Source organism: Bombus affinis, chromosome 1, assembly GCF_024516045.1.
Source record: "Bombus affinis isolate iyBomAffi1 chromosome 1, iyBomAffi1.2, whole genome shotgun sequence".
Taxonomy (NCBI): domain Eukaryota; kingdom Metazoa; phylum Arthropoda; class Insecta; order Hymenoptera; family Apidae; genus Bombus; species Bombus affinis.
Window position 1 is genome coordinate 7575771 of NC_066344.1, and position 14016 is coordinate 7589786.

General features: G+C 39.7%; 2 protein-coding genes and 1 long non-coding RNA gene across 16 annotated transcripts in view; 1 reads left to right on the forward strand and 2 right to left on the reverse strand.

Annotated features, from left to right (window-relative positions):
* Positions 1-14016, reverse strand: part of LOC126919929 (uncharacterized) — a 174744-nt gene that overhangs the window by 7043 nt on the left and 153685 nt on the right. The window lies entirely within an intron of this gene.
* On the reverse strand, positions 502-2768 carry LOC126920007 (syntaxin-17). 2 transcript variants are annotated; one of them, XM_050729830.1, is made up of 5 exons: positions 2362-2768; positions 2100-2295; positions 1895-2022; positions 1527-1743; positions 502-1454 (listed from the first exon to the last, which is right to left on the reverse strand). In XM_050729830.1, the coding sequence occupies exons 1-5, from the start codon at positions 2491-2493 to the stop codon at positions 1306-1308; spliced, it is 822 nt and encodes a 273-aa protein (XP_050585787.1). In that variant the 5' UTR covers positions 2494-2768; the 3' UTR covers positions 502-1305. The 2 variants fall into 2 exon arrangements, with proteins under 2 accessions (XP_050585787.1, XP_050585777.1); XM_050729820.1 differs by having other exon boundaries at positions 1811-2022; positions 2362-2767.
* Positions 1927-4502, forward strand: LOC126920110 (uncharacterized). The gene is made up of 2 exons (XR_007711891.1): positions 1927-2067; positions 4059-4502. It is a non-coding gene; the product is annotated as an uncharacterized LOC126920110 (long non-coding RNA).

Consider the following 14016-nt stretch of genomic DNA (forward strand, 5'->3'; position numbering starts at 1 on the left):
TTAGTTAATTATTTAGCATTTAATTAATTATTTAATTAATTATTGCAGAGATTCGTTTTATGCGCATAGCCTATCACTGTTATCGATAACGTCACATGTGACACGAAGTGGTAAGCAGGTCAGGTGGCCCTCAAAACGTGGGACAAGAAAAAAATATTGCATATCATTATGGATGAAGTACAGAGTAAATGATGTGACATTCAATGCTTTTTCCTGTCCCATGTTTTGGTCGTCACCTGCCCCTATACCATTTTCGTGTCGCATGTGACATTATCGATTTAGTATAATACTAGTTTGAATTGAAACTAAATTTTTCTATGAAATTACAAATATAGTATAGAATAGGACATTTTGCAAATGAAGTAATAGAATTCTATACTTCTGTAATATGTTTCGAGTGTATTATCACAGAACTTAGTCAATGGTGGTTCGAACGATCGATGCGCAGTAAATCGAGACATTTCGTTATGCGCAGTCAGGAAGTCAAACTTTCATTGCAAGTTCGGTTTCGGTATTCGTTCGTGATATTAGTTTATTTGCAGACACTGTTTACAAGCAACAATAGGCTTTCGGTTTTCGTGTTGGCTTGATACCTTGTAATTGTGTAAACACCACGATACATGTAAGAAGTATATAAAAGGCGCGTCGCGAGTGCTCCATTACGTCGATCCTGCTTAACATAGCGCACAATTTTTATATCATTGTAAGTACATTTCAGTGAAAAAGTATTTAATTGTTTATATATATGTACGTTTTCGACGTAATATTTGCAATAACATAACCCTATCTAATCGCATTTGTTTGGTTAATATCATTATTGGGAATAATCTATATGCTATATGCATTATATACATATACATATACATATATATATACATATACATATACATATACATTATACATATATATTTTGATGTTTCATACAATTGTATAAAAAAATTTTCTTTTCGCAAAGTAAAGAAATTTTTGTTAAGGACCTTAGTAATTTTAACAATAAAATTTGGTCCCAGCAGAAAATTTCATAATTAATATTCAATGTTTTTCTTAAACTTAATAGATTTGTCACATGTTACAGTAAAAAAAATTTTCAATAAATCACAAGTTATTTTTATAGAAATATCTAGTCACAATATCCTTAATAATAATAATTTGTCAAATATTCCTGTTTTATATAGAGAATAAATACAAAGAATCCCTAAATCTTTAAAAACATATTGAATTATTAATATCAGTGCTTTGAGACTAAACGACACTGCAGGCATTCTTTCTTTTACTCTTATCGCTAATATCACATTTTGGCATATGTCACAACTCCTTCCTAGTTTCTTGTAAATTCTCAGGTAAAGATATTGATTTCTGCACAGTATTTTGCTCCGTTAAACTATGCCCCTCTGTTGATCTTGATTTTTGCATTTCTATCTCCTTTTTCTTTATTATGGATGCTCCAGTAAATCCTGAATATATAATAAGTAATGTAAATATTATGAATTCAGATTGTAGGAGTGTTTAATGGTAATGGGACTTACCTAAAATACCACAACCTAACGCAGTTAGACCACCGACTTTTAATCCAGCTAGTAAACCAACTGGTCCACCAATACAAGTTCCAATTACAGCTCCTGCTAAAGGGTACATTGTAACTTTGTACCTTGCAGCTTTTTGAAGGAATTTCTCACCCTCCGTTACATTCACATTTGTTACTTCTATGTTGTCTTCTGTTGCATTTACTAGCTCCTTTTGGTCCTAATTATATAAATAGAAAATCATAATATAGCCAAAAAAATAAGTCTGAATAAACTAAAAAATTTACATCAACAATTTTGTTAAAGTCAAGAAATAATTGATGAAGTTGATGTATATCTTCTTGCAAGGTGTTCCAAGTATGCAGACATGCCTCCTGATGCTGCAGCTCCTGCTGTTCTTTCTGGAGCTGGATATATGTGTCGTCAAGTGGATGACTTTTGGGTTGATCTTCTTCTTTGGGTGACTCTGGTTGTGACATGGGCAAATTCAGCTGTAGTTCTACAAATACATATAAATTGTTTTTAAACCGTGACCGCAGATAATGTGAGTGATATACAAATATAATTTTATTTTACCCATATATTCTCTGACTGCATTCATGATACTTGTACGGGCATTGCCAGTTAATTTATCAAACTGATTAATGTCAGAATCAAGAACATGAGCTCTTAAAGTGTCCATTTGATACAGTAATTCTTTAAGCTGTTTTATAATCCTAGCTACATTTATGTGTTCTCTATGCATCTTTTCCCACTCATGTTGTGTTTGATACTGTAACAACAAGAATTTATGTGAACTTACGTGAAACCTTACAAGATAACCTAATTTAATACTTACTTTTTCAATGTTACTTTTATGCCGTTTTAATAAGTTAACATGATGTGGTATGGCTACATTGAAGTTATTAATTTGGATCTCCAAGCGCCTAATAGGTTGCTTTATTGCAACATTTTCAGTCCAAGATGACATATTTTTATATCTGTTGTCTCAAATTTTGATCTGTCACTTAGTGTTTTCGTAATTCTTTAGACATGATACTTCGAAAATGTTTTTACCAGTTTGTTACTTGTTATTGCAAAACATATATTAATAACTTCTTTTTGTATAAAATATGATGTATTTATATTGTTAGATATTAAAATAATTTTTTACACGATCAATTTATTTTTGTATTGTGCGGAACACGAGAAACAAATAACAAATCAGCTGAGTATTCCTAAGTCAAACCATTGACTAAATACAAGTGTTATAGGAGACGTACTGCGCTTGCAAACATTGAGATGATATCATCGCCATCTGTATTAGTTTTCTTGAATAGTTAATTCGCAATGACTCATTCTATGGAGAGTAGATGGCAGCATGCACATTGTTTTTGGTTAAAATGATATTCGTTCAAATGTTGAAACGAAACCAGTTTATGAACTACTAAGATGTACTTTCAATTTACTTATTTTAGATTGAAATTTATTTATTTATGATTTCCATCCACGTTACTATTTATATTTCGGGTTTGTTTATTTACCTAATATAAGTGGTCTATATAGTATAGAAAATTGTAACAATAAAGGCTGCAAATATTTTTTAAATTATCGAGTTCCAGATACTCTTCAATACTTCATTTACATACATACGTCTTTCCTAAAATTTCTTCCCTCGATCAAATATTTTGTAAATCTTCCTCAAACGATACAATACGCAAAAAGAGAAAGAAAGAGATACAGACACTGAAAATTCCGTCTACATATTTTTTTTCAAACAACCATTGAGTTAGCAATTGTACCAAGAATTTCGATGCGTCTTGAATTCGAGTTCTATCAGAGTTACCTAAACAATAGCTACTCGTTCAGCGCCAGCCAGAAAGTCACGAAACGCTGTTCCAAAAGGACGTACGATCTTGATGAGTTTCACGAGGGCTTGCCGAATGTACAATTCGGTATAAAGCCGATGAAGCTTTCGGTAATGAAAAACCGATTGCGACCAAATAGGCTCTGGGCTGCCGGTGACGTGTAATCGAGTCTTCTCTTTCGTCCCTTCATCGTCCCACCGTCCATCTCCGTTCTATTCACCCCTTCGCTGCTCTCTTTTCCCTTTTCCTCGTTTTTCCACAACCGCCACCCTGTGAGCTTCCATTAACCACCATACGTCATATATACCAAACGGAGGGAACCATTTTGTCCTGGTTTTTGGTGACCTCTTATTTGAAAACGGTATTTAAATTACTATAGGCTATCTTGATATTCTGTCTCTTGAGCTTTTGTCATCGATGTCGCCTAGTGTTCTGTTTCAGTGATTTGTTCTTCGTCAATGTAGAGCTTACCGAAATTTTGTTATTCCACCACGAATTACGATGATTTTTATCTTTCGTACAATTATATTAAATTGAAGATAACAAGCCGAAATTTTATCGCCTTCCGGATTCTATTCTTAAATGATTGTAATCATAAGTGAACGCTGAACTATAGATGTTTATCCAAATTTATATTTTTATGAACACAACTGCAGAAATGGAAGAGGCATTTTTTCGTCTTTTTCAGTTACTACATTCTGCTCATCCGTTCCTCGTTCTCCACTTTTCTCCGCAAGATTAACTCATGGTTAGACCGTTGTTTCGTGCAAAGCAGACAATCGTCTCAACTTTTCCTAATAAGACAATTAGCTACGAAAGACGGAACAAGATAAAACGGAAGAGGAAAAATGGACGTGCCCAACGGATCTTTGCTTTGTGTGTGTTGCAGGATAAGAAGCTATTGCCCATTAGAATGCAACGTGTTTGTCTGCAATCAGACTGGTACATGCCTCTAACTAGCTACGGATCCAACGAGAGCGAAGGATATGAGCGTATAACAAAATGAATCAATCTACGCAATCGATATTATTCTAGTAACTCGTTCTTCCCGAAGCATCTATTCACGCTTCTGTGTACTATGTTTTTGTACCATCTATGAAATTTCAATAAAAGAAGCGTCTTGTATCTCGTACGTAACGTACAGTTAAAAAGTTAATTCACTGTAATTCAAATTTTAATATTAGGACCAACGTTTGTCTTTAGTAGGTTGTTTCATTTCTCCAATAAATTAATGGAAAAATTAGTCATGAAAGTAACATTTTTATTTTAATATATGAATGGTATAGTTTAATGATACATAGCAAATTTTAAGGAATATTTATTTAGTTAAAAAGAAAACAGAGATTTTCTCCGATCGATTGTACGCATCATAGTTTGTATGTGGGATGCAGTATTCTTTTGGCTTATTGAATGCACGCGAACAAGTGAACGAATAGCAGTTGCGACTGTTCCTAGGTAGCTGTCTCGGGAAGCTCCAATGCCGAGCACGTGCCTTTGTTACGAGATAATACCACTTCCGAATTTATACCTAAACTCCGCTTTAGAGACTTGAGATTCGAGTTGCTAATTAACGGTCCGAAGTCGACAAAGCTTCCGTCGAAATAAACAATGATAAACATTGAAATTAGAAGAACGTTTCATGGGGTGTCACGTATAACAATGCTGTCAGACGAATCCCTATCACCCTGGGAAAATGCTATCGCTCTGTATTTACTCTCAAGTACAGATTCGCTCAAGATATTTTATTTGATTTTCGAAATGGAATCCTGAAAGTTAAAAAAGATAAAATTTGTTCTTTAACATATTGCAATACAAAGTAATTATTGACCTGACATTATCATAGGTATATTTATAAATATAAGAAATATAAATATGAGAAGAATTCGATCAACTATCATTCGAATATTAATTCCTTCGAAGATAGAAACAAATAAAAACAATTGATATCCTGATCCACGGCTATCTCGTGTTGCAGTATTCAAAAAATGTTCTTTAAAAAACTAGAGGCTGTTCCATTTTTCCCGAACAGCGATTTTAGCGACAAAATTCCAGGGAACAGTCTTTCATTTAGGAGGCACTTTCCACCTACAGTTCACACGCGATTAAACGACACCGCGGCGACGTAATAACATTAAGTCGGCGCGTGTCGCGCTCGGATCAGACGAGATTCATTTTCCAGTATGGCGCGAAAAGAGCGAACCTCGATAAAAGCGAGCGGAACAAGCGTTACCGTGGCCGAATATGCAAATTTTCAACGTACACATGCCAGATGATGATAAAATATGCGAAGTATAATATATAAGATAATAATAGAGCCAGCTACCAGGGGAGGATATGTTTCGAAAGTTCCACTGTTTCGGACCGGCCAGTAACGACTTTATGAATAACTGAACGCCCCGCGACACGCTAACGATGCGTCGTCCGTTTCGAACCGCTCCGTCCGCATTAATTTTCTTGGTTCTGCTTTCTCCAAAGCGGATTTCGCCAGTGTCTTGTTATCGTGCAGCGAGTTGTTGGATTATACCTCGACGACAATGTCATGGATCAGCCTCGACGATTTAATTAATCTTTGTCGCGTGGAAAATACGCCGAATCACGTTCAGGCTGGAATCAAAAGCACGTGCAACTTTTGACAAAAGGCTAATCACGCGAGTACAGGATTTGTCATGGGACAATTTTTAATCTTTTAATTTAAAATATCGTATTTCAGATTTTTCGTTTTTCTAATTACTAAAAATATAGAGATGATTTTGATAAACATCAACGTTGGCTTTTATCAGGATAAAAACACTTTTAATTACCTGTTTTAATTATAATTCTGAAAATATGATACACCTAGATATACATTAAACGCCGATAGCTTTAACGTTAATGGATAAATGGTTTCATTTTATAAAATGATTAATTTCGTGTTTAATTTTCGTTGCTTCGTAAGAATATTTAAAACGGGACTTGTCACACGTGGAGGCGGTGGAGCGCCCATGAAACGAAGGGAGCTCTTCACGCACGCGTGAATTAATTCATGCAAACGGCTAATTCGAGTGTCCGAAACAGATTGATCAACCGAAAGATCGTTCGGGCATACCGAGTAAATTGGTTTGCTGATTTTCATCGGATATCCGATTTAACCAGTCTACCGTACGAACGACGCGAGAACCGAAGTTTTCTGAAAATAATGAATCCCATTGAGATCCATCCACTGACAACGAGCAATCAGTCATGCTTCGAGTGAATCGGAAAATAAAAAAAAAAAAAAAAAAAAAATAAAAGAAGAAAAAACAGATTTATTTCTATTATTATCGCACTGCATGCAGCGAGATCCAATTCATTTTAATCGTATAAACGGAGAAAAAGGAGACAAAAATAACATCAAACGAGTCGAATAAACGGATATATGTATGTATGCGTGCGTATAACAAAGTGGACGGGAAGCAAAAGGCGTGTTATCGCGTGAAGTTTATTCGAAATCATCCGTTTCCGTGTTTTAAACCCCTCGTTCCATGATTTACGTGTATAATTTCTGGAACCTCTCACCCGTGTATGTGCCTCATTAAAACATTAAAAAAAAAAAAGAGAGAGAAGGGAAATGAAGAAAGGAGGAAAAGAGAGGTTAAGGGAGAGATGGAACACACCAGGCGCCAGCAACAAATCCTCCTCTCTCGAGCAGAAACTCGAATGTAACGACACGTACAATTTACTGCTCTCCCCTTTTTGCGGGCATTATACGTATTCATGCCCGCCAAGAATTCGCAGAACGCTCGGTATTAGCGAGAGAGAAAGAACGAACGACTGGAACGCGAAGAGATGAAGCGAGGCGGACGGGGATGAAGGGCGAATGGCAGAGGGGTAGATACGGCACGCGAGTAGCAATAATTCTCCTCGCGACGATATTTCAATAACGCCGTATAAAGTATCGGCGTCCACCGATATAAGCCCGATATTCAATGGGTACCTATCAGTTTTCCGTCGTGCACGGCATTAAATCTGCATCCGATGAAACCGATTCCCTCTTGAAAATCGCGCCGAGCACTCGGAAGAAAAAGGATCTGCCATCGACAACGGCATGTCTCCAGCATTCGTGTCTGTCGATGATCCGAAAGGAAGAAAAATGTTTCCGTCTGGCAGTCTACGACAAAAAAAAAAGGCGCGACCGGTTCCAACGAATCTGCTAATTTCCATGGGCGAGACGCCTGCGATTGTAAAGAGCCGTTTGAAGTAGAAGCGTAGAATCTTTGAACGATCGAAGAATCGGCTTTCACCCATTGTAGAATTGTCAAGCTTTCGAGTATTAAATCACTCTATGGATCAATTCTGAACAATTTAACTACGTTTCGAATTCTTTTTCGTAATATTTCTTGCTCGAGTCATCTACTTACGGAATCTCTGAATGAAACTCTCACGCATAACGTCGACCACCTTCGAATCCTTTTAATTTCATTCGAGGCGTTCTTGATTGACGCAGTTGGTGACGATCGAAATAAGCCGTTGTCACAACGTTTTCTCTCAAAACACACCTATCAGTAAGTAGTGCGAGACAAAAAAAAAAAAAAAGAAGACGAGGGAGGAGGGAAGAAAAGCAAAAAGCTCGACGAAATGGAGGGTAGAGTGTGGTCGATCGAGCTCTCGGTGTCAGCGTGAAATGTAACGAGGTCGAACTTCTAATATCCTGTTCAGAAGAGGTCGGAGAAAAAAGCGAGTCAATTTCGAAAGTGGCAGCCGTCGCGCGGAAAAATTTGTCCCAGCCGACACAAAACCGGTCCCATTTATGATATTGAAATCATAGCGATGGTTTCACCGTAATTGTGCCGTCGGCTCGCTATTATTCAATTTCCGTCGGAGTTGTTGAAATTTGCGTGTTACAGGTAACCGGGTCGATCTTGCCTCGTGTCAACACGCTCTTCTTTGCAAAAACGAAAAGGAGTTACTGTCTGCGCGATATGCGTATGAATTTATCATTTTAAGATGTGTAACAGCCGTAGAGAAACAATTGTATTGCTTAAGCTATCATTTTTTTCAAAATCTCTTTTGAACAAGATAAGAAATTGTGACTTAGATTTTCTGGGTTCTCTATGATTCTACAAGAGGAAGAGGAAATTATCACTCTATAAATTTTACTAAAAAGGAAGATACAACTAGGATCGCGAGTCTATAAAGTGAGAAATTTAACATAATTTAAGAGGACGTTATCAGGATTGTACGTTTGCCAGTGGAATCGTCGCGACACCACGGTGAAATAGATTTCAGGCTATGAAGGAACAAATTCGCCGCATTTAAGGATAATGTATCGCTACTTACTGCGCATTTCCGACGGTGGGTAAATAACGTCGGCAGTCGCTTCCTTTTGTCACGGACGATGAAATTAAATTCTTTTGTTATTGTTCGCCGCCGGATTTACAGTTTGATCGCCGACCAAGTTATCCTTTATCTGTGTTTGATTAATGAACACCTCGTTTTATCTAAGCATTATACGTATATACACACGCTATTATCTTTCAGTTCTCTTGCTTCTCTTTAGCGATAAACTTCGAAAAAATCGCGGACAGTTTTTTTTTATAAAAGTGAATATAATTCGTTTCATCAATTTCTCTTAATCGAAACTGAATTTTTAGTTGATTCTTGGTCGATACAATTACACGAGTATCTAATTTAGAATCTGGAAATTATCCAAATAGCACGATATTCGCTATTTTTGCTGTTTATCCATCGAAAAGCGTCATTATAAACCGATATCGTTTATGAATTTTCGTAACGTTACCATTAATTTTGGATCCTCGAGCCGCGCACTAGAATACGTCGCGGCTAACGTACAATAAGCTTCGGAAATCCATCAACCGATTCCCAGCACGTATCAAACCAGACTTTAAACAAATCCGAGCGGGACAATCGTGAAGCTAGGTGGTCGGTAATTTACCGCAATTTCAGGAGTCCTTTCAAACGTGGACGTCTATAGAGCGTCCCGAGTGCGGGCAAACATTTATCGAATCGCTCAACATCGTTAACGACGCCGCAACGCGAGTTCTCCGGCGAGTTGATCGCGCGTCGAATAATGGAGGACCGCGCGTCGGCCAATAATCGGACGGTCGCGTCATCGATGACTCGCGTATTAATTAATTCCCCGGATGGACCTCGTTACAATGGCCTAATTCGAACGGTTGTTACGCCACCATCAACCTATTCGCGACACCGATCCGGTAGCAGCTAGTGGAGACAGCGAAAATCGGTCAGACATGTTGAATCGTATGCGCGTCAGTAGTTACGAATTTAGTGGTCAGACACGCCGGTAGACGCGCTGTCTGCATCGAATAGCCGCTTTCTCTATCCGTTTATTTTCGTCAGGCGTTTTACGAGCTCGTTCAAGACGATGATCTTTCAGTGTTTCCGCATGATTCATTGTTTGTTTCATCGCACGTTACGCAACACTGAAAACAGAGATAAGCTATTTCTTGCTTTATCCGATCACATGATTATCTTTAATATCGTCGCTCTGTTTTCTAATTATATAGAATTAAAATGTTGCTCGATTACGAGAAGAAAAATTACAATCTACATTAATTCCTCAATTAGCAGAAATTGCTAGTACCGATAGAAGAATGATCGTTATAAACAGAAATGGTAGCTCTAACAGCTATCATACTTATTGAGTTCGGCTCACTAGAGAGACCAATTAACAGTCAGATGAAAGAGCAGGTAACTCTGGAAATATCTGTACAGACGAATGAATGGGTAATTGGACGAGTACAAAAGCAAAGAAGGAGACAGTGAGCCAATTAAACTAAAAAGAGAAACAATTAAATAAATAGACAAAGAACAAGAAAGTCCTCCGAGATTCGTCTGATCAGGAAGAGATCAGGTCTTCGACGTCAGCTGGTACTATTACGACACTGACACCCATTGATTTATTCCCTCCCCCCTTTCGCTTTTAATATTGACGAAACTAATTAAACGTCTCCGAAGGAGAAGAAGTTACGCAAGGTAGCAGCGATTCAATGAGAAGCCTGACAAGTTTCCGCATCTACAACACTCATCCCTTGTGTTTTACGCCTGGACGATTTCGCGCCAAGCAGAGGTCATATAACGCTGTTTCATTCCGATTCTACCCTACACTATCTATATTTCCGTCCTTATTGCACTTTCATCCGCTGAACGGCTCGCCTGTCGGCTTATCAATGAGAAGACGACTGTATTGAGCAAATAGCGGAATAGAGTTTCAAATAGAGCAGAGAGGGGAGATTGCTCTTCGAGTCGTACTCTCCTAGTTCCACGGAGATTCGATTAGCCGTCGCCTCTATCGAGACGATTGTCGCGTGGCAACGCGCGGATCTCGTTGTTCGAGACCATGAGATTTCAAGTCTATTCAGTTGTCTGTACCATTAGGCTCTTATAATTTGCCCATAATTCTCCATCGATATTAAATTTATCCTACCGTGCTGAATAGAGGGTTCTGGGTTCGCTCAAAGTCCTCCCTCCAACCCCTTCTATTCCATTCACCGAAACGTTCGCGAGTTAAACCACAATTACAACCGTAGGAGGGTGCTCTAGAAGTTCGGGGCGAAGCGTAACAATAAAATCACATTTCGTTCGTGTTCTTGGGTCGGGTACAACAGGAACTCGAAATGGTATCCGGAACCGAGGCACCGTTTGATCAGCTCTTAATATCCGCAACATCAGCCACTCCCGAAAACCGCGGTCCCAGAACTAGTTTCGTACAGTCTCGATTCTCCGCTTAATTTTCTGAACTCGAAAGTCATAATGTAGGATCCTAACGTCGTATTTACACAGTGAATACGGCGCCGGGCACGCGTAACTTCGATGTTGGTGCGAGGTTGGTAGTTCGAAGTGGTGGGGTGAGACAAAATCATCTCCCACTGCGAATAGTAATGGTGTAGCTGTGTCGATAGAAGTAACTAACGTGGTACGTGCCTAACGTTAAGTTAATAATCACACTTCTAACGCGGGTCTGAATGTATTTGTACCTCTCTTTCTCTATATCTTATTGTTATATGTATATCCTGTCTGTCGACATTGTACAAAGACAATCGGGAATCCGAATATCTGTGTCGTCGAGTAAAACGATTAACTGTATCGATTAGCGATAGAGAGTTGAACGTAGTTGCGTACTCAAGAGTCGTCTGTTTGTCATGAAAGTTTGATGGCAGATAGTTGACTGCGGATAACCCGATGGAATATTACTCCCTGATAATTGTGGTCGATCGAATTCAATGAAGTTTCATTTGTAATCGAAACGATGGCTTTGTGGCTTTCGACATTTTTGATGACAATGGAAATAACGGGAAGCTGATCAATTTTCTGTTAAATGAAAAGCCAATCGATCTGTTTGGCTTCATTTCAATCGATTTTGTTTCAAATTTAAAATGTAAGATCGATAAATGTGGGTATTTTGTAAAGAAGAGCAAATTCATTCTGAACTTTGACGATTGTCGAGCATTTCTATTGTCTATAGATCGTCCTTTGATATTAGGCAACGTTCTTTATTCCGATAAGGGAAAACTTGGTACCGTTTGGCGCGAATACCTCTGCGCCTCTTAATCGGTCGGGACGAGAAAGGACTGCGAAGTTTCGTCCTTGCGCAGTTAGGAAACGGGACTTTTCCATATATGTTAAGTGCCAGGTGGCGTCGTCGCCCGTTTTGTCTACAGAGAAACACGACAAGTCGAGAAAATCCAAAAGGAGGCGATGGTAAGTTTCTTTCTCGGCGTAACACCGGGGAGGAAAAGGCGTTCCTAGGCCAGTAGGAAGCTGGGGGATGAGAGGCTGCAAGAGGTAGCAGCAGTCCTGGCCGGCCCCGTGAAATTATTTTCTCCGCGAACCGAGGAACTTTTATCCAATATCCACGGTAGCATCTGGCATCAAACGGTCCCGCGGCCAAGTGTCTCTATGGGGTTTCGGAAAATGTTCCGTAAGAGGGTGGTGATTTTCGACAGAGTGGCCGGGGTATATTGCCGGTAAACTGCATCTTTCATTGTCGTTTAATTGAATTTCGATCGTTTTCGCCACTGTTTGACTCTTTTTTCCACAGCATAAAACACGCTTTGGTTATTGTTTCATATCAAATATCCATGCCGATAGATCTCGACGTGTAACGAGCCAGTTCAAGTTGCAAAATCATCGAGGGGAGAAATGTCGATATAACGTTGGATTAAAAAAGTTAACCGAACTTTCGCATAGCTTTGATGCGCTTGAACGGTCAATTTGTTCGGCTTCCATCGTCGATATTCGGTTTTCATAGTAAATTTATCGCTGCTGTTCTGTCCTTGCTTTGGCCATTAACACATATTCCGCTATCGAATTATTTGTCCCTCGCTACACTTCTCTCTTTCAATTTTCCTCTGCTGTCGCTCTCCGTTTACCATTCGTTTCGCTTCTTCGACCACGACTTTCCGAACTTCGTCTCTCAAGCGTTCGCCGCTCGAGATGTACGGCTGTCGCATACAAAGGAACGTTTCCACGGGCGACGACTAAACGTTCAATTGTTTACTGGCAATTCGAAGCCCATTTCCTGGCGGAAATTCTCTAACGACGTTCCTCGTTCCCCATCCTGGCCCACCAAACATATTTGTATTTCGCTCGTGGACCGTGACAACTTTCCTCCGTCTCACCCTCGACTGATCATCGCCGACGACTACATAGAACAGAGCGAAGGAAGAGCTGGGGAAGGAAAACAAGAACAGGACCTGTATTCGTATCGTGCGACAATATTGGCGTCCTACGGCACTTCTGCTTCACACGGACCATCTTGTCTTTACATCCTCCAAAAATTTTCGGTGACCGTATGCTCTTGCCTATAGAGAAAGTAGAATGCCTCATTCAGCTCTAAATATGTTATAACTGCATCAGTCCAACTACTTCATGCTTAATTTTGGGTCCCCCTATTGGATCCTGCCATAACGAACACGCGCACAGGCTCGTTCACGTATACCAAACCATATATCTAAACGAAACCTACGTCGCAACTTTATTAGCTCGTGTATCCGACCGCGTCACCCCTGTCATCTATGGTTACAATTGGTTGTAGGCTGAGAGCGCCGGGGGATTTTTTTGCTTCCTTTTCGAAAAAGCACCGAAGCTGGATTTTCATTGGATGTCGCTTCATTCCGTCCTAGATAGGATTTCATATCCAGGCGGCGCTGTTTTTTCCCGAAGAACGATGGTGGTTATGGTCGATGCTTGGCCTGCGGAGGGACGATGGCGGGTGCGGTGAGCACCGAGAGCGATGGCGAGGGTGGCAGCGGACAACGGAGAATTCAATCAGGCGAGTCGATGCTCCTCTCGGCGCTATTACCATCAGGGATCAAGTCCGTATATTTACTACCTGTCAAATTTCACCACCATGCCCGCAACGTGCTCGTAATTACATCCTGGAAACCGATTGGAAAGTGGTTTTCGTGGCGCGGTGCATGCGCTCTGGTGTTCACGTAGCGCTGCCGTTGTGTTTGCCTTGGCCCTGCCGCGGTTCTGTCCGAGGCCTATCCGTTTCACAGGCTTCTCCCGTCTCGGGATGGTCACTCGTCCCCTCGTCATTCGGCCTATCACTTTGCGCCGTGATGCTGGCCGATCACTCGAACGCAGAAACGGGATACATGCGGTCAATGCGACCTTCCATCGTTTCATAATAGGCCCTATTCATT